General features: G+C 43.6%; 1 protein-coding gene across 1 annotated transcript in view; it reads left to right on the plus strand.

Annotated features, from left to right (window-relative positions):
• map3k22 (mitogen-activated protein kinase kinase kinase 22) overlaps nucleotides 1-22,658 on the plus strand; it is a 42,553-nt gene that overhangs the window by 3,291 nt on the left and 16,604 nt on the right. Inside the window, exons 2-8 of the mRNA XM_047568213.1 lie at nucleotides 6,413-6,496; nucleotides 7,083-7,127; nucleotides 13,261-13,367; nucleotides 15,932-15,969; nucleotides 19,675-19,774; nucleotides 20,654-20,770; nucleotides 21,070-21,184. Coding sequence (XP_047424169.1) covers nucleotides 6,478-6,496; nucleotides 7,083-7,127; nucleotides 13,261-13,367; nucleotides 15,932-15,969; nucleotides 19,675-19,774; nucleotides 20,654-20,770; nucleotides 21,070-21,184 — 541 coding nt within the window. The 5' untranslated portion in view covers nucleotides 6,413-6,477. The remainder of the gene's footprint in view (nucleotides 1-6,412; nucleotides 6,497-7,082; nucleotides 7,128-13,260; nucleotides 13,368-15,931; nucleotides 15,970-19,674; nucleotides 19,775-20,653; nucleotides 20,771-21,069; nucleotides 21,185-22,658) is intronic.

The following is a 22,658-nucleotide window of genomic DNA, read 5'->3' on the forward strand; positions in this document are numbered from 1 at the left end:
TGAGCTTTGTCTGCACGGCTTGTCTGGCCGTAAGGACAATGCCATCAGCAGCAGTGGAGCCTGAGGCTGCAAGGACAGCCAGATAGACAACAAGCAGCCAGACTAGGTCATACAATAACACTGAGGACAAGCGTGTCTAGAACAGTCCTGTACAAGATGTTTTTTTTTTATATATATATATCTGCTGGTGCTTATATGTTTATTATGGCTCCTGTTTATTACAGGCGTGTTGAATGCAATCTCCAGGAAGGACTCTGGACATGAAATCATTACATTCCATTCGGATTTTTCATTGTCAGACTTCACTCAGAGAATCTAAGGCCCACGCCCGAGACACTCTTCATGGATGAACGGCTTGGTGGCACAACTGAAACTGTTTCATAGTTCTTCCTCAACCACAGCTGTTTGACATTGTGCCTTGTGAAACGGGTTTGCGTCTATGAGCTGCCTCCGCGTGGCTGCAGTTGGGTGGAGGAGCCCAAGTGAATGAAAGTTCTTGTAATGCCATGTAATAATGGAAAAGCTTACTTTACAGATTGTGCAGATTCCCGCTCAGACGGGGAATGTGGATTGAGAGATCCGGGGAGTGGATGTCTTGTGGACGGCTGGAGAATTGCTCTTTGATTTGGCTATTTTTAGCCGTTGTTGTGTGGTTGCTGATGATGCCAGACAGATCTACTTATCTCAAGGCTAATAGATTCATCACTTACACTGAGGACGATCCTCTTACACCGGAGTCTGCTCGCTACGTCTGCACTGAGTTTAGATAATACATTCAGCTCCACTGTCCACATACCCCTGTGGCTTCTTTATACTGCTGTCTCCTGTCGCCAATGCTGTCTCCTGTGAATACTCCTGCATTGTGGCGAAATGAAAACATAAACTTATCATATGATCAACAGACTTGCGTTATCACGAAAAAATGTGAAACATGCACTGGTTCCAGACTCCCATATCTTCTGGTTATTGCTGTTGCATACCATTAACCTGTTACTAAACATTAAATTGACCTCATTTAGGCTGTGGGGAATTGCTTCCCATTGGTACATTTTCTACAAAACCCAATTCTAAGACCATAAAACAACTTGCTAACATTGGTGTGCTAACATGCTATCATAGTTGCCATCTCAGTGCAACGTTTAGCACGCTAGATTTTGTTCTAAGTTTACGCCTTGGGAGGATGGGAATTTCGTTTCTTTTACGGGTTTTTTCCATGAGCAAATTTTTAATTTTGATCTGGTGATGGTGCTACCTGCAACCTCCCAGGGTCACCAGACATGAAAGATACATGAATGTCTGATACATTTTGCTAGATAAGTCAAAACTTTGCTTGTGTTGTTGTATGAAAATTGGGTGGCTCATCTGTAATACATTTTCCATCTATCCATCTGCATTGGTTGAGTGTTTCCGTCTGGTCCTGGCCAAACCGGTAGACCAACTGTTCCACTAACCAGACTTCCTTATATTTGGCTAAAATAGAAACTATTTTCTGGTTCCAGCCCACCAAATCTGAGGCTTTGTCTCCTTTCTTTACTTAATATCTTTTAGCAGCGGATTAGTTTGCGAGTTGCTTCATGGGCAGTCGAGCATTTTCAGATGTTTTGCAAAACTCATTAATACTTGATGTTGCGGTGTAGAGTCTCTGAGAGATGTACGTTTACAGCTGAAACAAGAAGCACAAATGGGTAAATAATGGCTTCGTGTCAAGAGGGAAATTCCTTTATTTGAAATAAAACATAGATTTAGTGCCAGATGACGGGAAGAGTCCTCTTGGCGTGGTGTTGGAAGGACTTTGTCTCACACTGAAGAGCTTGGATCTCCTCTCAGCGTAAACTCGAGCAAGAGGAGCCAAGGCCGTGATAAATCAATGCTCACTTGGAGTGATGTTCTCCCATTCACCCAGACGCTAATCCTACCGACCACACACCCCTCCCCAGCAGGCTTATTGAGCAACATGACATACTCTATTGTGTTCCTTCCCAGAATTAACCAGCGTAACCCTTGTGACTCATAAGCGGTGGCCAGAGAACAGCAGCCAGGACACCCCCGCCAATGACCTTTTATAGAAGAGTAAGTCACCTAAATAAACGTCCCTCACTAATCACCCGTCATATCCTGTCTGAGATTCTGCGATTCAGACGGCCTACCGGCTATTATGTTGTCAAGGCTGTGATATATTACCTGCGAACAGTGAAAATTTGTGTACTTGATCTATTTTTATTTACTGCAGCTTACACTGTCAAATCACAAAAGAATATCATCGTGCTTTAATGATTTTATATTTAGTCTGCTCTTCCAGGTATTCAGAGACTTCCATTAACTTCGATATGATTTAGGAATCATTTTGGAAACTTTCACGAGGTGTAAAACACACCCTGACCAATACGAAATTAGCGGCACATGCCGACGCCAATTTTAGGGAGTATATCTATTTTTGTTTTTATATATCGACAAACTACAACTGTCTAGCTACGTTGCTAACGCAGCCAACAGGTGCGATAAGCATGAAATGTCAGAAAGAGACAATGATGGGGTTATCATTTATGATCTTTTACAGACTCCAAGCATCTTTTTCTGTGTCACATTGTTATCTCCAAAAATCTGTTTTGATATTGGCGTATATCAGAAAACACGGCCCATGTATCTTTGATACATCAGTAGATTTAGACTTAGACTTGACTGTATTGATCCCGTTGGGATGTCTCCCTCTGGGAAATCATATTTCCAGCAGCTGTGGACAAAAGAAATAAGAGATAGAATAGAGAATGTACAATATCCAATAAACTCTTAACTGATCATCTTTATATTGAGTTATGTCTGCGTTAACAATCACTGTGATGAATTACAGAACATAAGATTGTTAGTATACGATATAAAAAGCGTGTTTAACCTTCGTGCATCATTTTCATTTATAGTACGTGTAAATGGATGATAAATGAGGAAACCACATTTTAAGCCACCCTGTCACTGACGCCTCTTAATGCGCAGGTTTAACTTTGATCCCGTCACTGAAGGGAAACATCCCTTCGCAAATCTCCTGTAAATTTGCTCCAACCACATTATTTGTCCGCACTTGTCCGCATCTGCCGATCTGAGTCTGTTGTCGCGTCGGGAGTTTCTATTTTGGCTTCTCGCAGCTGAAACCCCGTAAACCCAGAGGGCCCCACGAAGTTTAGAGGTCGACCCCTGAAGCGCTGATTTTCTCTGGGACTCCACGGGAGTGACGTCAAACATGAGCTAATGTTGCTCATCCCAACAGGCAGCTGGAAAGCGGACCCTCCTCTTCGCGAGAAGAAAGGAGGAAGAGGGGGGTGTTTCCCTCCGGAGTCAAACATCACACTTGTTTTCTTGGAGAAAGAAAGTGATGTCAAAGGGATGTTCGCAATTATATACTGTACGTGCTGACTTGCATGGCCTTGGCTGCGATTTCCTCGCAGTCATTCCAGCAAAAATAAAATAGCCAATGTGTGGTTTGAGGGGTTTGGCTCGGCTTTGTGTGTGAGTGGAGTGGATGGGACGATTCCCCACAACCCTCGCCTGGAACCCCGTCCTACTCTCCCCTTTTTTTTTTTAAATCAACTTTCGTCTGATCATTTCAAGGCAGTCCTCGAGTTGTGACAGGAGGAGGGACTTAAACAATGGGCCGCATTTGTTTGAAACACGTCTGGATGTGCTTAGCGTTTGTAGCTTTCTTTCATGATTGAATCTAAAATAATCCAGTGCAGAGACAGACAGACAGAGAGACAGACAGACAGTGTTCGCCGGGTGGACGTGTGGCCGCTGAGCTACAAAGAGCTAGTGGCGACTAGCATTTGATCTCCAACAAGCGGGGCTGTCACGTCGCCCGCCTGCCAAGAAGTGCGCGGAGATCTGGGCGGGCGATCAGTGGGCGCCACTAGCCGGGCGTCATGCTGGGCAGCGGGGCGAAGCAGATGGGCCATCTGGTGACTAGCTGGCACGGGACAGGGGCTGTTCTGTTCCCCGCGCGCGCGTTTTGTGTGTGCGCGTGGCATCAACCGACTGGGGCGGCGTGGTGTTTCGGAGACCACCTGTCTCGCGTCTCATGCCTTTCATGTGCGGTCAACGGCGCAGCCTGATGCAGACCTCTGCTGTGACGTACCTGATCCCCCTTTCACACACACACACAGGGCTCCGTTTCTATTAGATTATTACGATCGAATTATCTCACGCACATTCGACGCTCACGTTGTGATGTTTTTTATAACCGCGGATGAATCGTTTCTGCCCGTGCTGCATATTTAGTGTTGGCTTTCCTACTCTGTGGTGATTTGTGCACACTGACAGCCGCACACTGTGTGTTCCCCATTTTCAAATATGCAGGCTCCTCAGGCTGCAAATTGCTCTTGCGGCCGTCTTCATTCCTTTTATGAAAAGTTTTCAGGCGGACACGGAGAGTAAGTGCTTGTGTGAGTGTTGGGGGGTTAACAAACATGTGCTATACACAACGACGAAGGCCTTACAAACACAACACCAGCACGGACATGGGAGTAAATGACGCTTTTAGATAGTGTTGCCATTAATCTCTCTTGCGGCTCTTTAGTCTTTTTTATTTTAAGAGTTGTGATTCCCACGAGCTGAATCTGCCTGCACACGTTCAAACACCCTCACTCCTCACAGTTTAGTGTGATTTAGTTTTTTCCCCTTTCTCTTCTTTTCTTCTCTTTGCCTTTGAACGCAATCAATCATGTGACTGTTTAGTTCACGCTGCAGTAATAAGTCATAACGCTTTGTCACGGCAACAGAAATGAGGCATTTTTGTGCGCGCCGATGTGCACATCTTGGCTCTCGGCGTCGGTGCTGAAACGCAGTGTTGGGCTGCGCTGTAACCACTGACAACAGCAGCGTAGTGATTGTATGTTGTTTGTCTGTAGCAACAAGCAGCCATTAGCCGCTTCTCCTGCAAATAAGTACGACTAAGTTAACTTTGCTAAGGTTATTGAGAGCTAACAGCAGTTTAATAACAGTTTATTTCGCTGTATCCCGTCATGCGTGGCTGTGGTTGCCGTTCTGCAAGTACAGTAGGTCTCCGTGAACAGGAAGGAGGAAAATTGTAGATTCTTCTTTTTTTTTTTTAGGCCGGCCACGAGGAAACAAAACCGATTCCTCCCGTCTTTAAGACCGTCAGAGAGAAAAACAAGAAAAACTGAAAATCCAAAAAAACACCCTCCAGCTTCTGCTTTTTTAACCTTTGCAGTTATTCTTAACTCAATTCCGGAGGCATCAATGCAAGCCAAAAACTCCGAAGCATGCGGAAAGTCTCCTCCTCTGCATGGCTCTGCAATTTAATTCCGTAAAAACCCTATTTTTTATTTTTTTTTATTTCCTCCCACAAATTTAAATTTCTTTAGATACACGTTAACATATTTGAGTTAAAGGATAAGGGATAGCTTAATGTTAAATGCAAAATGATAATAATAATGTGTATTTTTAAATAGCACTAGTAGCACTTTAATATAGAAGACATACAATAGTTATAATAGGGGTCTTTGGCCTGGCCTAGCTCATAGTCATACCCACACATATTTAAATATCAGAACTTAATGTAGTGCAGCTGTTTTTCTAGTTCCTGTTCCTCTTTTGCAGAGTGTGCATTCAAAGACCCAGTGAGTGTTTCCCACAGCGCTTCTGTGTGAGAAATATCTGCAAGTAGCCTGTTACAGGATGTAGCCATCATCTTTAAGAAATGTCAACATCTCAGTGGCCTGCAGCAGCATGAAATGATGGCGAAATGATGTGAAATTGGGTCTTTCAGGGAAGCGGTTTACTCTGAAAAACATCCTGAACAATCTTCACTTACTGAGATCAGTGATGCACAAAAAATGTCAGAGGTAAAAGTCTTGCATGTGACAGGCGCTCTTCTGCTCGGCGCTCAGAAACTTAATGCGCTAAGAAGGCTTTGTTTCTAAAAATGCTTATGGTCTTTTTCCTCAGGCAGGTGTTTAGGCAAACACCCACGCCTGCCTCGCTGATGCATCATAGGATCTCAAGGGCATGAGGCTGCTCCATCATCAAGCACAGAGGAATTCCCTCACTGGTGCTTACGGTTTTCAGAGTGGCAATAAAGAACATCAGGGCAGTCTCAGGATTTAGATAGATTACAGGCAACAAATGCAGTTCTTGGCTGTTGTGTTGTTGTTTTTCTGCCAGGAAAAATTTTCAGAAAAGGATATGTCAGCCTCAGGAGAGCAAGTCCAATAAAGATTAAATAAATAACACAAGCGGTGACACCGATGTAGGAAAATAAGTGCTTTGTGTTGATACTACCACCTGCGTCCTGTTTTGTCACTGTTTTTGTGCAATCGCAGAAATATTGTGCGAGCGGAGCCGAGGGAAAACCGGCGCAGAACTTGGATGTTGAAACCCGTTTGTTTGTTGTTTCTTTCGCTCTCAGGGTGAAGTCCTCGCTTGCAGAAAGAAGTTGAGCTCCGTGCTCGAGTTCAACGGGCCCACTTCCTGATGATGACAGTAAACATGGGTGAGTTTCGTACGAAAGCAGGTTGCTGTACGTACACGCGTGTACGCGCACAACACACAACACCTTTCGCACTTCCTCTGGCAGGATCTGTGTAGAGAAAAATACCATGTAGCAAGAAAAGAAAAGTGTGAGATGACTTTTAGTTCCAGATGGCCCATTTTGCATTTTTTTTTTTTTATTTATTGTTCTTGATTTTGGCAAATTGGAAGTAGGAACACATACTGTCAGTGTACCAGATGTATTTATATTCACGCCTACCAGGTGTAAATATAAATAAACAATGTAGAATTGGATGCACGTATGCACTCCCACATCTGTGGAAATAGAAAACTGTCTCACACATTGCACATTGTGAGCCTCTATACAATTCCAGTCAAACAATGGATTATCATCTGTGATATATTTACAGGAGCTGGAGGGCTGGGGGAGCTGTGAGTCTTAGCCCGTTGCTCGGTGACTCAATTAAACAAAGCTCAAAATATCAAATCACTATCTTTTGTCCCTTCTTTCCACACAAAACCACTTTTTACTTTTGAACCATTTCCACTGTGTTGCAAAACCATCTTCCCTTCTTTTTAATCCACAGATGACGGTCTCCAAAATGGACCCGGACAACACAGGAACTCTCAAGGTAAGCCTTAATAATCAAAATAGTCATTACCATTGGTCAAGTTAAAGTGGTATTATACCATCGTTCTCCAAAAGATTATCAAGAAGAGCCTATAATAAGGTTTTTCAGTAATTGTTGTTTAATTTATTATATTATAATATAATATAAAAATTATTATATTGTATTATATTTATAATTTTTATTGTTATTAATTGTTCAGATACATGTTGATGCACTTGGAAGAAAAATGCCAAAAAGCAAACAAACAGTGGAGGCCAATAAAAAAAGAAGAAAACTAGCATGTTGAGCTAGTATTAGCTTGTTTATTTACATGTTCCTCGTAACCCAAGATCGGAACTGATATTAGTTTAAAAGGTGTTCATAATCTTAAAAATGTCTGTATTTGCTCAAAAGTATAGGCTAGGCACTTGTTGTACACTCGGCTTGACAGCACTATAACATTTGTGTTAGCAAGTCTGGGTTAGCCTCGGGTTGCTTGTGTCTGTCATGTTTGTCCAGATTTCTGAGCTCATGGTTGTTACGTGGGAAGTAGAAAAAAAACGCTTAGTGTTCAAGCAGTAACAACAGCTGTACACCGCTGCTAGGCAACTGTTGCCTTAGTAGAAGCCACTAAGGCTAGCATTTTAGCAAGCTAAAGATCAGGTAGCTTAATGGAGGGTTCACATGACATCACGTCATATCTGCAGGCCTCTACCACATATCCACACGGCTGGATGTTTTAACTTTTGAGGCTTCTTTATGCAAACCTCTTCTTGAATGTGTATCGATACAAATGAACCACTTTTTATGAGCTTATTACATTTTATGATTGTGTCAAGATAAGTGGCTGAGTGGAGGAATGTCACTGCCTCCAGATATTGACTGAAAATATTTGCAGCCATTCGCCAACAAAAAAAAAAAAAAGACTTTGAGCATAGACCTTGTGCAAACATTAATTGTGCAACTCTTGTCACACACCCACAATGCCTGACGTCGGTCATTATTCTCCGTGAAAGATTAACTTCACTGGGTTAAACATTGCACCCATTAGCTGTTAAATTGGCCACGCAACAGTTTCGACAAACACCAAGGTGTGTAGAGGCGTGAGGTTAAAGTGAGCCTGTTTTAATGTAGCCGGTGCGTGTGCATCTGTGTGTTGTGCGTCAGTGTTCGGGCTGTTCTGCTCCTGCAGAGCGAGGACACTCTTGGCTCCAGCTGCTAATCCTGCCGGATGCCTTTGCCATGATGTGTCTCTCAGCACCAGGAAATCCCCTCAATGTCTTCATTCAGGCAGCCTGCCTCGCACACACACAGTCACTGCCCTGCTGGCCCTTACACACTTCTGGCTTCGAAGCTGCAGCACTAGTTTCTATAGACTAGCGCTATAGTGCGTACAGTCTTGGGGCAGTAGTGATTGCACCTTCAGCTCCAGGCTATTTTAGCTGCTGTGCTTTCTGAAAGCTCGAGCAGTAGTTATCTTAGACAGTGGAGTTCCTACTTCATTTCACCCACTGCCCACTTTTCCCAGCATTTTACCGAGCAAAGAAAAGCGACAGAAAAAAAAAATGCAGAGTGATGATGCAATGGGCAGCAATCAGCCTCTATTGTGTAATGTTGCTCGCTCTGCTGAGCTTCCCGGAATTCCCCTTTTTCTTATGCTAGTCACATTTTACCTAAGACACAATAAGAAGCTCAGGAAATTGTGAGCAGGTATCCCAACCTTTTCGGCATACCAGAACAAATTCTGGGTCGTGGGGTTTTTTGAAGGTTTAGGAGGCAGTTTCTGGCAGTTTCTGGCATGGACGCGTGGTCGGTGTGCGAGCTGGTTGCGTTCCACCGAGCTGGTGGTTAGCCTTGGTCAGCCTCAGCCTGGCAACAACCATGGACCGGGCCTCAGTGATGTAATAACTTCGTTTATAGGCGGCCGATGCAGCCAGCTCTGTGCAGCAGCAGCACCACCACCACCACGCATTTCTCACACTCTCACTGCCCCCTTCACCAGCCCGCCCTCCCACTCTCCCTTCCCTGCTATTATCCATAGGTTTCAGAACAAGGCACACATACAAAAGCACACACACACACACACACACACGGATATATACACATACTGGGCTCTGTTTGTTTTGTCTCCTTGACTGCGAGTGTGCAGGGTAGCCTGGAGCTCTGAGCCTGAAACAACACATGTCACCAGAGACAGATAATGAAAAGTGAAAATGAAGGTGCATTTGATCATTTGATGATAAGATTGCAGAATTCTATAGGATATCGTTTGTTTCTGGACTCTTTAGCAAAGCCAAAAGTCCTGCGTACTATTTGCCGTGTAATCAGAGTATCTGTGGAAACAAAATCCCACTCTTTTCCCATGTGTCCATCTTTGAATATTTCCATCTTAAACCCATTAATTTCCTCGCGTGGAATAATGTGGTTAGCCGAGCTCGGAGTTCAGACTAGTGATTCAGTTCCTTCCTGTTTAGAGAGGACAGGCCTGGTCGAGCAGTTAGTCACCCACCGCCGCTGACAGCATGTGCTATAACTAGCCGGGCCTCCTCTTGTCAGTCCCTACAGGGAGTTCACAGCTGCATGATGGCGGGAAGTAACATTGTGTAGTTGTGACTCTGGAGTTATGCGAGTTGTGTACACATACATGCATTTTCATTCTTTTCTTGTGTCTTATCTCTTAAACAGACGAAGGAAGGAAGATAGAAGTGACTCGCTTGTGTGTCACTTAGTGTTCTTTTCACAAATATAAATCCAGTTGCCACATAAAGGAGTGAACTCATTAACCACATTCGCGCTATGACAGGAATTCATATACATATACATATCGGACCAGCTTTAATTACACACTTTTTGCAGTCACTGTGGCGCATTAACATAATAAATCTTCCAGTGAAATACGTCATCATCAATTTTAAAGTCCCCCCCCCCCCCTGCATGCGCTCTGCATCTACACCACGGGCTAAGATTTCGTGGGTGTAACTTTTCTTATCACTCCACATTATTTAGTGCCTCTGTAAGTGGAGGGAGTGTGGCGTACTGCTGAGCCCAGAGTTCTGTCATTTCTCGCCTCTCTCCAGCTGCTGTATTTGCGTGGTCAAACAAGACCTCCACCTCTGTGGTTAGCTGCTGATGTGGCTCGAACTCAGTTTGTGCAGGCTCGCTGGCCGGAACGCAGGTTTACGGGCCAGAGGTGATAGCTGGTGTTTGCCAAGAGGGCTGGAGGGTTTTGTTTTCCAGAGAAAAAATTATCTACAGGGAAAATAAAGAGGAAAAACGAATAAATAAAACTAAAACTCCTTGCTTGCTTCACTATACTCCAATATGGTACAGTCTTAGTCACTGTAGCACCAGTAGCTTATGTAGGCGATGAGTCTTTTCTGCTGTGTGCACTAAGCAAGAGGCACATAGTCCTGCTTTAAAGGGTCAGTTCATCCACCCATCCATTTTTATATCCTAGGATGGTTTGCTGTGGCAACAAGCCTGAGCAAGGTTTTACAGACGTCATTCTCCTTAGCAACATTTCCTAGTTCCTTGTGAGTGATCCCATTGCTGTCACGGCATAAGAGCAATTTCAAATGAAAATTTGTCCACAGCGCTTCCTGCTAACGTTACTTAGGTTTTCCTATCAGGTGTGCAACATCAGAAGTAAACAAATCCAACCATATTTCACAGAACTTGCTGAAAAAAAATTAAGTAATCACGAGTCTGACTGTGTCTCTGAAGAAATAAAGCTAACGCAAAGGTAACTGAACCCTTCTCCTCTTGTTCGTGCGGCTTCCTCGGCTCTAAACGACTGGACAGGGTTTTATTGGGAACATCTTGAGCAACCCAACACTCACTTGCAGTTAGAGGATGTTGTTCAGGTCAACCTGGGTGGTGTTGATCGATTAACAATCAGAAACTCTCCTGACACAACATGTGAATGGATGTGACACTTTATGGGGGCCGTTGTTAACACTTACCTCTCATCAAACGACCTGTTTGCTCTGGCCAAAATGTGCACATTGAATTTTGAGATGACCACCACTCTCGCATGTTCCTACTATAAACCCATTCATTATAACACAGGAAGAGATGTTACAGCCCCTTGTACCTGAGGCAAAACACATTTAGAAGCCCAGTCCAAATGAAAAATCGACCAGCAGGCTAGCAGTCAGCTACCAGCTAGCAGCCAAAACAGCAGTAGCCAGTATGTGGCACATCATTGCGGTTTTCAAGTGGGCTCCTCCCACTTGAAAACCAATATTTCATTAAGTTAGGCCCACAGCCCCTCAAGAAGGCTTAACAATGAGTTCCACTCAGCTAGCCTTACCTTTAGCATGCTCCCCAGCTAGTGTGTTTCCTGCTCAGCCACTCACTTGGTTGCTCTGCTGCCAGGGACATGTTGTTTACTGCGACCCTCTGTTCTCTCCCGTTAATGCCTAGCTCGCACAGGAGAGCAATGGTGGACTTTGCCAGAAATCCTCCACCAGCTGCACATGGGTGCTCCACCCTCACTGCTCAGCTTCTAAACCCAAAGTTGTCAGTCAGAACTAAAAAAGCCATTTGGACGGATTGTGTTCAAGAAAGCTCAAAAAGTTCAGTTTCATTTGTTGTAGCTTTGTTTTAGATCAAGGGTGCCCACACACATTTATTTATTTTACTTACAGGTTGCAGGAGTTAAAAGCTCTATCCATCTTTTGTTTTTGTTATTCTAGTACGAAAAAATGTTACACAGCACCTTTAGAAAAATAGCGCTGTCACTTTAAGAAAGATTTAGTCTTGCATTGTTGTGCATGTCTGAACTGAGGGCATGTTGCAATACAAAGTAAAAAAAAAAAAAAAGAAAAGAAAATGAAAGGTCCCGCTGTTCGTTGTGGAGGTGCAACAGATAAATGATAGTGTAAAATCTGAGACATCTTTTCAATGGCATGCATTCTACCCGCACTACCTTCACGTTGTGTTGGTTGATTGGGATCGACGTGTTCAGATTTATACAGAATGTGTGTGGGGAAAAATACTAGGAGTGCTAGTAAGAGTCTTCCTGCTAGTGTTGCTGTTAATTTTATACTCGTGATGCACCAGTCCGATCCACTAGCGTCATTGTGAAACTCCAGTGTGTCCGTTCTCAGTCATATTCAGTCAGTTTTTAGTTCCACTGTGATCTCTGGCCTCGTTTTACTTTACAATAAAATCATTCAAAAACCCATCAGATAGGTCCACCCCTACTTAGATGTGTAAACTAATGCTTCCACACATGTGTGTGCCCTGACTCCGTGTGAACCGCCAGTATACAGCCGGTACAGTGAAAACGAGATCAGGTGACATCTCAACCTTCCTGTGTCGCCATCACACACATTCCCAGTGGTCCCTAACACAAACACCAAGATGTTTTATTTGGAAGAATGTGGTCTTTCCTGCAGGTGCTGTTTGCCCTGCACACACCTGGCCTGTGTTCTCAGCGTGAACTCATTTGAGAGGCAGGCGGGGGCTGGGGTCAATAACCTCTTCTTTATACCGTAATCGCCACACTCGGATAATTGGTTCCATTAACTTCTCTTGATATGGTAATGTCTGACATGCTCATCTGCATGATTGCCCCTTTAACAGTGTGGTGAGAAGTGTGAAGTGAGATCAGAGAAGTGAGAAATGGAACTTGCTTGTTTTTTTTATCCCTATAAGGTTTGAGGTTTGAATCTGAAGCGTACCTGATTTGCCCTTGTTTGGTCTGCAGTCGCTTCAATGATCAATATTTGATAAAAAGAAAGGATTCTTGATTATTGATTGATCTGGGTTATGATCCTCTAGTATCTCCACTGATACCAGATGAAATATTGAAGCCCTGCAGGCGACCGCAGTGCTGGAGTTTAGTCAGCGTACTTATGTTTATCCACCTCAATCACACATTTATGATGATTAATCTCGGTAAAGATTTGGCCGTTGTGGGAAGAAAGCATGCCTCTTCTAGGTAGTGTCCCTTTTTTATAGAGCTGTTCTTAATGTCTTAATGAATAAGTGAGAAACCCGGAACTCCACTGGGGGCATAAAGTGAGGTCATGCAGCTAAATGTCACAAAACGACAAGAGGTATATCTGTTTCAGTTCCTTCATCAAGCGTCAGTAAACCGGCAGTATGAGAGCAGTGGTGGTGAACATGAACTTTTTTCTTTCTCAAGACGACGAAGAAGCCCTTAACTCCATCATGAAAGACCTGGCTGCCCTGGGTCGCTGCTACAGCCAGCAGCACAACAAGGCCAAGCACAGGACTATGCTCTACAAACAGGTACATGTCTCATCCATGTGTTGTTTCTCCTTGTCTGGGTAGAAAAAACTTCAGCGATGACTGCAAAGAGTTTGTCTAAATGTGTTCAAATGTACACCTTTGAATTAAACTGTTTTGAATTCAGTATGACCGAAAAACTATAAACTTTTACAGCCGGCGTTTGATGCTCAAATATCTCGCCCGGTTTAAAGCTGTCGCGCGCGCTGCTCGGTTACAGCTTATTAACCACATACGCTAGTATCACAGCAGTGACTTTAACCTTAACTGTCATTCTGATTATGCACACAATGCCTCAACCGTACGGCTTGTAGGATCTTTCCTTTTCCCCGTTCCGTTAATTTTTTTTGTTTTTTGCAGACTGCCAAAGTCGGGTGAAGGTTGTGCTGTAGCTTTTTTTTTTTTTTTAGAGAGGATAGGGCACAAAGCAGCTTATTCTTAGTGTAATTCAAGCACGTCGTAGTCACTAATGTGACAGTAGGGCTGATTTAAATACAATTCAGAAAGAGTATTTTGTACATGGTTAAATGAAGTGGAATCATGCAGGAAAACAAATTATAGTCTAACTTATATAGCTGTAAATGGCAAAGAAACACAAATAGCTACACTGTCTTCTTATGTGCAGTCCCCTCCAAAAGTGTTGGAACAAATTGCAAATTCCCTTGTTTTAGTCGTCCACTGGAGACATTTGGGTTTAAGATCAAAAGGTGAATTCAGAAGGTCAGCTTTTTTTTCCTGGTATTTACATCTAGATGACTTAAACAACACCTTTCCGCCCACTGACGTCACCAAACTGTGGCGTTCTTCATTTGTGATACTATTTCAGGCTTTCACCGCAGCTTCTTTTGGTTCTTGTGTGTTTCGGGGGGTTTCTCCTCTCCAGTAGGTGAAGTGCACTCTCAGTAGGTTAAGGTCAGGTGATTGACTCGGCCAGTCTAACACCTTCCACTTTTTTCTCCTGCTGAAGTATTGAAGTTTTGTTGGCAGTGTGCTTTGGGTCATTGTCCTGCTGCATGATAAAATTCCTCCCAGTTACTTTGGACGCATTTCTACATAAATTGGCAGACAAAATGGACAGAGTTCATTCTGCCGTTACCATCATCAGTTACATCATCAATAAATATTAATGAGTCTGTTCCAGAAGCGGCCATGCACGCCCAAGCCATGACATTACCAAAGTGGAGGAATTGCTTATGCTCCGAAGATAATGGTAGAGATTAATCCCCCAATGTGTCCAAGAACTTTTGTGGCTCATCTCTGGAGTTCTTTGCAAATTTCAACCTGGCCTTCCGATTCTTACTACTGATGAGTGGTTTGCATCTTTTGGCACGGCCTCTATATTTCTGGAGTCTTCTCTGAGTCTTCTTCGTACAGTGGGTTGTGATACCTTTACACCTTTAGATGTAAATACCAGGAAATAAAAGCTGACATTCTCAACTCTCATACTAGTCTTTTGATCTTAAACCCAAATGTCTTCAGTGAACAACAAAAACAAGGGAATTTTCCTTGATGTTCCAATACTTTTGGAGTGGACTGTATGTACACTACGAGCAAAAAGTTTGTAAGCAACCAGCATGCGTTCTATGTATTTTGGGATGTATTTACTGCATGATCAAATTTCTATTTTCCTCAGTTTACCATTAGGTGAACCTTGATGTTACCAGAACATTGCTGAATAAATGCCCTAACAAGGGCTTAGATTTAGGGTCGAGAAGATTTGCAAGAGTCACAACTTCAGTCACAGTTTGCATCATTCACTTCTGACTTTTGAGAGTCTGCATATAAATATCCATTTTGGAACGAATGCCGTGTATACGCCGTGCTGTTGTTAAAGTCAGAGGACGTTACTTTGAAGAAAGAAAAATTCAAATACCCGATAATTATAGTAAAAATTTAGTAACTTTTTAAGTTACTCTTTATATTATACCAATGAAACTATATATGTATATTGCCTGTTATATGGCCACAGTAGAGAAGCACAGAAATTACACTGACACGTTCTGGACAGATTCTCCTGCACGGAGAAACTTTAGTGTTTCTAGGATTTAATTCCTCCCTCAGAAGTCGTTTCCTCGCGTGTTTGTTCCCTGTTCCTGGAATGATAATTGGCAAATCCTCTCAAAGCAGCAATGTTTATGATGAGACATAAACAAACAGCGAGGAGCAGTGGGAGAGTTTCCGCTCAGAGTGCCGCTTTCCTCTGCGAGTTGGGGTAAACCCCTTTTGACCAATCTCCCGCACCGATACAGCGGCACGTTTATCACCATGACCTCACGCAGACTTGCAGGCACCTCCAGATTCCTGCTCCCTTTGGTGACGACTATGAATAGAAAACACAGATCGTGTCAAGTCGCCCGCGGAGTCAGGTTGAAGGATGACGCCGTCTTTGTTCCGCGGAGCAAAATTCGGCACCAGTAATCTCAAGCATGCATCATCATAATGCCTTCTTGTCACTTAAATTCCTCGTCCGGCTTTCATTTACTCCACTGCCCTGATCCCACACACACAACCATGAATCATTTTCCACTTCCATAACTCCCCTCTGTTGTTATTTTTCCTCTCCACAGGATTTAAGAGTCAAGCTGGAGCATGAGAGAGAAAAACGGTATGTTGGAACCTCCGTATTGTTTTTTCTACTCCTCTGTCCAAGCCTTAACTCTTCACTTCGGATCCTTTTTGTTATGCTTCGCCATGCCTGGGATTTGGTGTCTAGAGTAGGAAATCGCAGTTACAAGCCAGAGTAGCGTATATTGAGAGGGGAAAATTCCTGCGTTGACGTTTAGCCGGGGCCTCGTGTTTCAGACTCTGAGAAGGGGAAAAAAAAGGAAGACGGAGGGTCGGAGAGTGGGAGTGATCAAAAAAGGCTGGGGGAGCGCCAAGTGTTTCAGTTCAATGTCCAGTGTTCCCGGCACACCCCGAATTAATGTTTCATCTTCTTACGGTTTCCCTGTGTTCTCCACATCCGTCATCCAGGAGCCATCTGCACTCCCTCACGCCGCTAGCTTTAGAGTTGCTCAGGAGGCACAGCATGGTTACTGTCTGGACAGTTTTTCCGCCTAGGTGCGTGACGTTCAGATCTTCTGAGTGGAGGAGACTTTATTTGGTGCTTTACGTTGTCCCCACTCAGTTTGCAGCTCCGTCCTTCCATGTATGGATGCTCTGTGGGTCCCACCGATGTGGCCTTTAGCATCCTGGGAGACGCTCACAGACAGCCTTTGTCACTGTCGAGCCCTCGGAGCCTATGCGAGCACACAAACGCGGCGTATTCTGTAACAGTGGCGAAAAACATCGGAGGGGAAATTGACCAGAACCTTGCGAGAATAATTGCCCCGATTCATCAGAACGCAGAGCAGAGGGGAACGTGCGTCGGTTCAGCGGTGCTGTGATTAAAAAGGCACGTGCTCGCCGGAGCGGGAGCGAGGAGGGAAACGGCTCGGCCTGCCAGCAGAACACAGCCTCACACTGGGGCCTCTCCACTTTTCACAGCCCTAATTGGCTGCTGCTGAGGAAGAGACAAGTTTTTCATGTTTCTGCCTCCCTCCGCCTTGCTGTCTCGCAGTCTTTCCCTCGCGAGCTCCCCTCACACCACACCACACCACACCACACCACACTCTCGGGGAAAAGACAGACAACAGCTCAATTTGGTCGAGACGCCATTCATTGATTTGAAACTCCTTTTGAATCCATTGTCAATCCATGCTCATCCTTGTCTTAGTTAGCTTTCTCCATGCTGTGCTTTTCCAGGCAGCTCTCGCTTAGATTTAAGGCCCGTTTTGGGAGGTTTATTAGCCCTCTGGGTAAAATATTAATGTCAAATTAACATTGGGATCACACGATTAAATCACACTCCTCTTACATTTTTCTTTTCCTTCAAACTCAATGTCCTCATTAGCTGTTTGGACCAAAAAAAAAAAAAAGATAGATAAACACGCTGCACACTCAAAGACCTGTCCCACGCACAGTTAGCAAAAAAAAAAAGCTTATGAACATATCGGAGCATTTGGCAGCAAAATATGAGCTGACAAGAGATAAAAAAAAATGATTCATTAGGTGGTTAGAAGCATAAAACCAAAGGAATGTTCTTCTGTGATGTGTAAGGAAGCAGGTATTTCCTTCATACGTCCTTGCAGTATCTACTTAAATGTGATTACAATGGGGGTGAATGCTTGCATAAAATAGCATTTATAATAGGGTTGGGCAGTATGACCAAATGTACATCACGGTATTATTTTTCATGCATAATTACGTGTTCACAGCGTAGATAAAAAAATAATAAATAAATGTCATCAAGATGAAAGGAATAAACAGGAACGATTGCTATGTCTGTCGGCTACCGTAATAACTGTAGTCTGCGCGCAACATTTTATTCTCATTCTTAAAAAGCTAAAATCGGGGACATTTTCGGGGACAGCTTTAGCCGAGGGACAGGTCATCCAAAACAGGGACTGTCCTCAGAAATTGGGGACGCCTGGGAACGCTAATAATCAAATACGTGATAATGAAAAGAAAAAAAAACGATAACACCACTCAGCCCTAGTTCATAATCTGAGATGCAATTCATACATATACTGTTTGTTATGTAGGACATTCAAATAAAGCTTGCAACATAAAGGTTTCATCGTCCCACTTCGGACCTCCAGAATCCGCTAACAGAGGCGTTCGTGGATAACGAAAAGGAGAACGTCCCGAACTCTCTTTCATTCTTGAGAACACGGTGGTGAAATCTCGAGGCTTTTCTGTCCACACGATCTAACCGTGCGATTGTTATCCCGAGCCGCGGTTTGAATTTTAGATCTGAGCGGACTAACCGCCGCGCTTGAGGTATTAGGAGTCCCCGAGTCGAGATAATCTCGTTGTCTGTCCACAGTGGAATCAAACTGGACGGACTCTCTTTTCATTGGCAAGCGGCGAAGGTTTCGGGGCAGGAAATAGGAGCCCGTAGCGTCTCCCCTCTCCCCCCCTAGCGCTGCCTCTGGGTCTCCTGCCAGAGAGTAAAGGAACCGAGCCAGACCCCCCCCCCCCCCACTTCTTTTTTTTTTTTTATTTGTTCTGTGTGTGCGTCCGATTGTGAGTTCGTCCACAAAAGAAAGGGAAAGAGAGAGTGTGCAGGGATGTGTGAGAACATTCATTCTTTTAACTTTTTTTTTTTTTCTCTCTCCGACCGAGTGTGTGTCCGCGCGCTTGCCGAGAGGAAGGAAAGCCGTATCTTTTGGAGCAGCATCCTCGTACGCCAAAACCCTCCCCTCCCCTCCCCTCCTCCTCCACATCCCTCCAGCCCTTTATCACACTCATCATCATCGGCGAATATAAACAGAGACGGAGAGCGTTTAGCCGTGCCGCTGCTCGCCTCTGATCTGCAGGCCTCCCCCTTCCCAGAACCCTCTCCTCAAATGAGGGAACCAATGAGCGGTCATTAAGATAGGCAGAGCTTTGGCCTCTGATGAGGAAGCGATGGGGATGAAAACAAGTCATTTTTTATCGGGATACTACAAAGAGATAGCGGCCTACAGATTCTTCAAAAGCAGAGAGCTGGGGGGGGGTATCGCGCAGGAGAAGAAGAAGTGCCAGAGAGAATCTCCTCTTCTTTCCTTTATTTTCTCAGGCTGTCTCCTTTATTTTCTCTCACACAGTCTGTAAATATCTCCCCGTCTCTGTATCTCTCACTCTGTCACTCTTTAGAGGAGGAGGGAAAGACACACATCCTGCTGCTTTTGCTGCCGCTCCAGATTTTTTCCCCTTTCCTCTCAGGAAGTTTCCCATCTGCCTTTGTGCCGGCTTAGTGGAGAGGCCCAGTGGTGTTGAAACAGCGGCCGATGCACACACTGATTGGGAAGCACACTCATGCATGTGGAGTTGTCGCAGACACACACATGCGTCCCATGTACTCGCTCTCTAACCGATAAGCTCGGACAGATCGTGCGCGCCCGGTCACACACGTAGGCGCACGAACAGATAAGCAGCAGGGATAGGTTTTGATACATTTGCATCAGAGCGGCTTACTCATGTGCTCTCTGTTTTCATAGCACTGATTAATGTCCTGTTAGCATCTCCGTGGCGTGGCTCACTCCTTTCGCTTGGCCCTGCCCGCTTTCCTCTCGTAGCCATAGAAACTGTTACTGTCACAAAGTGCATGAAAAAGTGTCTGTCACTGGGTCTTGTTTACACCGTCTCATGTTATTATGAGTGAACCAGGAAGAGGTTAACAATCTGCTGTGTGAGGGGAAAGGTGCAGCTAGACACAACATGAGCTTCTTTCTCTGACCTCTGACCCCTGCTGCCGTCCTCTTTTTTTTTTTTTTTTTTTTTCCAGAATCATCCCGTTTCAGAGGCCGCTGAAGATCAAGGAGCTGCTGCAGAAAGTCACTGAGGCCTTTGGGCAGCAGATGGACATGTTCTTTATGGAGAAAGAGGTATGAAAGTGACACGTGATCAAGTATGGAAAGTATGGAAAACGGAAACTAGTGTGTGGAAAATATTCATGTTTCCGTTAATTATAATTTGTTTAACTTATGATTTATTATTTTATTTTTGGAATTTATTTTGACTTTTTAACAGGTAACTAAATTATATGAATACTTATTTGATGTTTAAGAAGGCCAGTGATGCCTAGTCTTTTATAACATCAGGTAGTTCAGCAGTTCATGTGCAGCTTACAATAAAAAAAAAAAAAAAAAACTAGCTATAATCTCCTAGAAAGTATTTGGTGACATAGCCGCATATATATATGTTAAGAATAATGAAAACAAATAATTTATTTAAGTGATACACATGTAATATCGATTTCTGAATGTCTTAATATCGTGAACGACTTCCACACCCCCACCGCCAATTTTTCTGTGCAATAAATTGGAATAATTTGATTTTTTGTTTTTTGACACAATTTTTCCAACATACATCTGATGTACATATATACATGTATTTTAAGCTGCATTTAAAATTTCTCGGTCAACTATGTAGAATATCGCAATAACGTATCGTGACTAAAATATCGTGATACGTTATTGTATCGTGAAGTCCTTGCCCTAGTAGGAACCCTGAAGTGAGCATAGTTTATTGATTTATCTGCACATCTACCCAGCTGCTGTTGTGAACGTGGCTAAGAATAGTAGTGACAGCGCAAGCAAACAACCTTTAAGGGGAATAAAATATGTTTGCTTTTACGCCGGCCGCCATGTGCTTCTCTAAACTGAAGTGCTTTATTCTTGTGACCCTTGTGTGCCGTAAATGCCGCCATTATGGAACAATAGGGAATGAAAGGTCATGCGCTGTATGTTTTCTTGTCCTTTCAGTTGCTGCTGCCCCTGAAGACCCAGGACGACCTGGACCAGGCGGTTCAGACACTGGGCTGCACCTCTGGGACCAACGGTCTGCTCAGGATTCAGCTAAAGACCCCCAAAAACAACCATGTGTGTACCTAATAATCTGCACTGTCATAGCATGTTTATGATTATCTAAATGGTAACCATAACAAGGGTCAGCTAAAAGTTACTCACTCCTTAGGCAGTTTGTGTTAAGTCAGCTGAATGAAGTCATTCTCTTCATTTTTATTTTGGGCTGCAACAGAGAAATTAGTGGGAAAAACGAACCTCCTCCGCTGACACGATGATTCAACCAGACAACAATGATGTAATGTTGTGGTCACTTCCTCTCCCGGTGTTGTTCAATTTGTCCTGCTTCCTATGTGTGTGTGTGTTTTGCGTCGCAGTACCTACAGGTGAACAGCAGGGACAAACAGAGCGAGATGAAGTCATCGCGGTCGCTGGGAGATCTGAAGGGCTCCTTGCTGAAGGGCTCGGAGAGGGTGCGCAAACACTCCACAGGTGAGACGTCGAAAACGCTGACGTGGGGCTGTCAAGTTAGGACAGAGTTTACAGCATCGTTGAGTAGCCCTAATTTCTACTGATCTTGGTCCGTGTATTTTTTGGTCATTGATCATTTCCATTCAGAAAAGGACATAAAAAAGAGCAGTTATATTTCAAAAATAAAAAATGAAATTCATATAACTGCATATAATCAGGGAGTAGTTAGCTACTAGCTAACATTACTCTGATATGCATGCAGAGATTTCTGCAGAGTAAGGAGGTTCCAAAGACGTTTTAGCCTGGATTTAGGCATTCTTCCCAGAAACATACGTGCTCTTACTTTAAAAACGTCAACTTCCCTTTTTTTGTTTCTGTCTTCAACAATTTTATTTAGAATTTTTAGAAACAGCATATTAAAATAGACAGTTTTTCCAAAATGTTTTGTTCATATTTTTTCAACCCAGATAAAGAAAAATGCCTTGAATTTTAATATATATATATATATATTTTTTTTTTTTTTTATTGTCCTTTTATATACGGAAAATCCAATGACCAATACGTAAACGGATCGATCTTAGTGCCCAAGAGGAGGCAAGGAAAGCAAAAATCTTTTTTGACGCCAAGACTTCTCATTCACCTGCCGAGGCCTCGAGGATGGCTTGTCAGCGTCACTTGATTAACACGGGCCGCTGTCGTAGTCGTAGGAATGTTAATGTCAGTGAGGGACGTGCTCGGTCGAAATAGAAAATTGGAGGTGAAAGCAGCCAGATAGACGTCAGGTGAAAGCAAGGGCGAGCACCTGCTCTCATACCAAGCAACTGTCCTCCTGCACCGTTGTGGTAAAGGTGGAGGCGTGCTCCGAATTTTGACAAATGCACATTAGCGTCATCTTACATATGTGATTGCAAGCAAATAAATAAGCTCTCCTTGCGTCCGAAACCTTTTTAACCCATACTCACTGTGTAGGGTTGCACTATAAAGTGAGCTCAATCCCAACAGCTAATGCCGTCACTGCTGCCGCGGCTCCCCAGGTAAATCCCCTTATACTTTACACACAACTTAAACAAGATGATTTTATAAACAAATATGTGTGATGTGATGTCCACGAAATAAAAAACAAAATTCTGTTTTTAAAAAAAAGTTTCAAATATATGCGCCGAAACTTCAAAAATTTGTCTCACTAACGGCCATTAACGGCGGCGCCGCTAGAGATGCAATGCATGATGGGATATCCACCACCCGTTGAATGACCATGGATGGTCACTACGTTTTGCAGTGCTGCAAATTTTCAGAGCCCCAGGTAGGTAGGGAATAGAATTAATACAAAATGACGTAACCCTTATATAGAGCCATATATACGCCTTTATAGGGTCCTATATACAGTCAGGTCCATAAATATTGGGACATCAACACAATTCTAATCTTTATGGCTCTATACACCACCACAATGGATTTGAAATGAAACAAACAAGATGTGCTTTAACTGCAGACT

The sequence above is a fragment of the Mugil cephalus genome, chromosome 18, assembly GCF_022458985.1.
Source record: "Mugil cephalus isolate CIBA_MC_2020 chromosome 18, CIBA_Mcephalus_1.1, whole genome shotgun sequence".
NCBI classification, from domain to species: domain Eukaryota; kingdom Metazoa; phylum Chordata; class Actinopteri; order Mugiliformes; family Mugilidae; genus Mugil; species Mugil cephalus.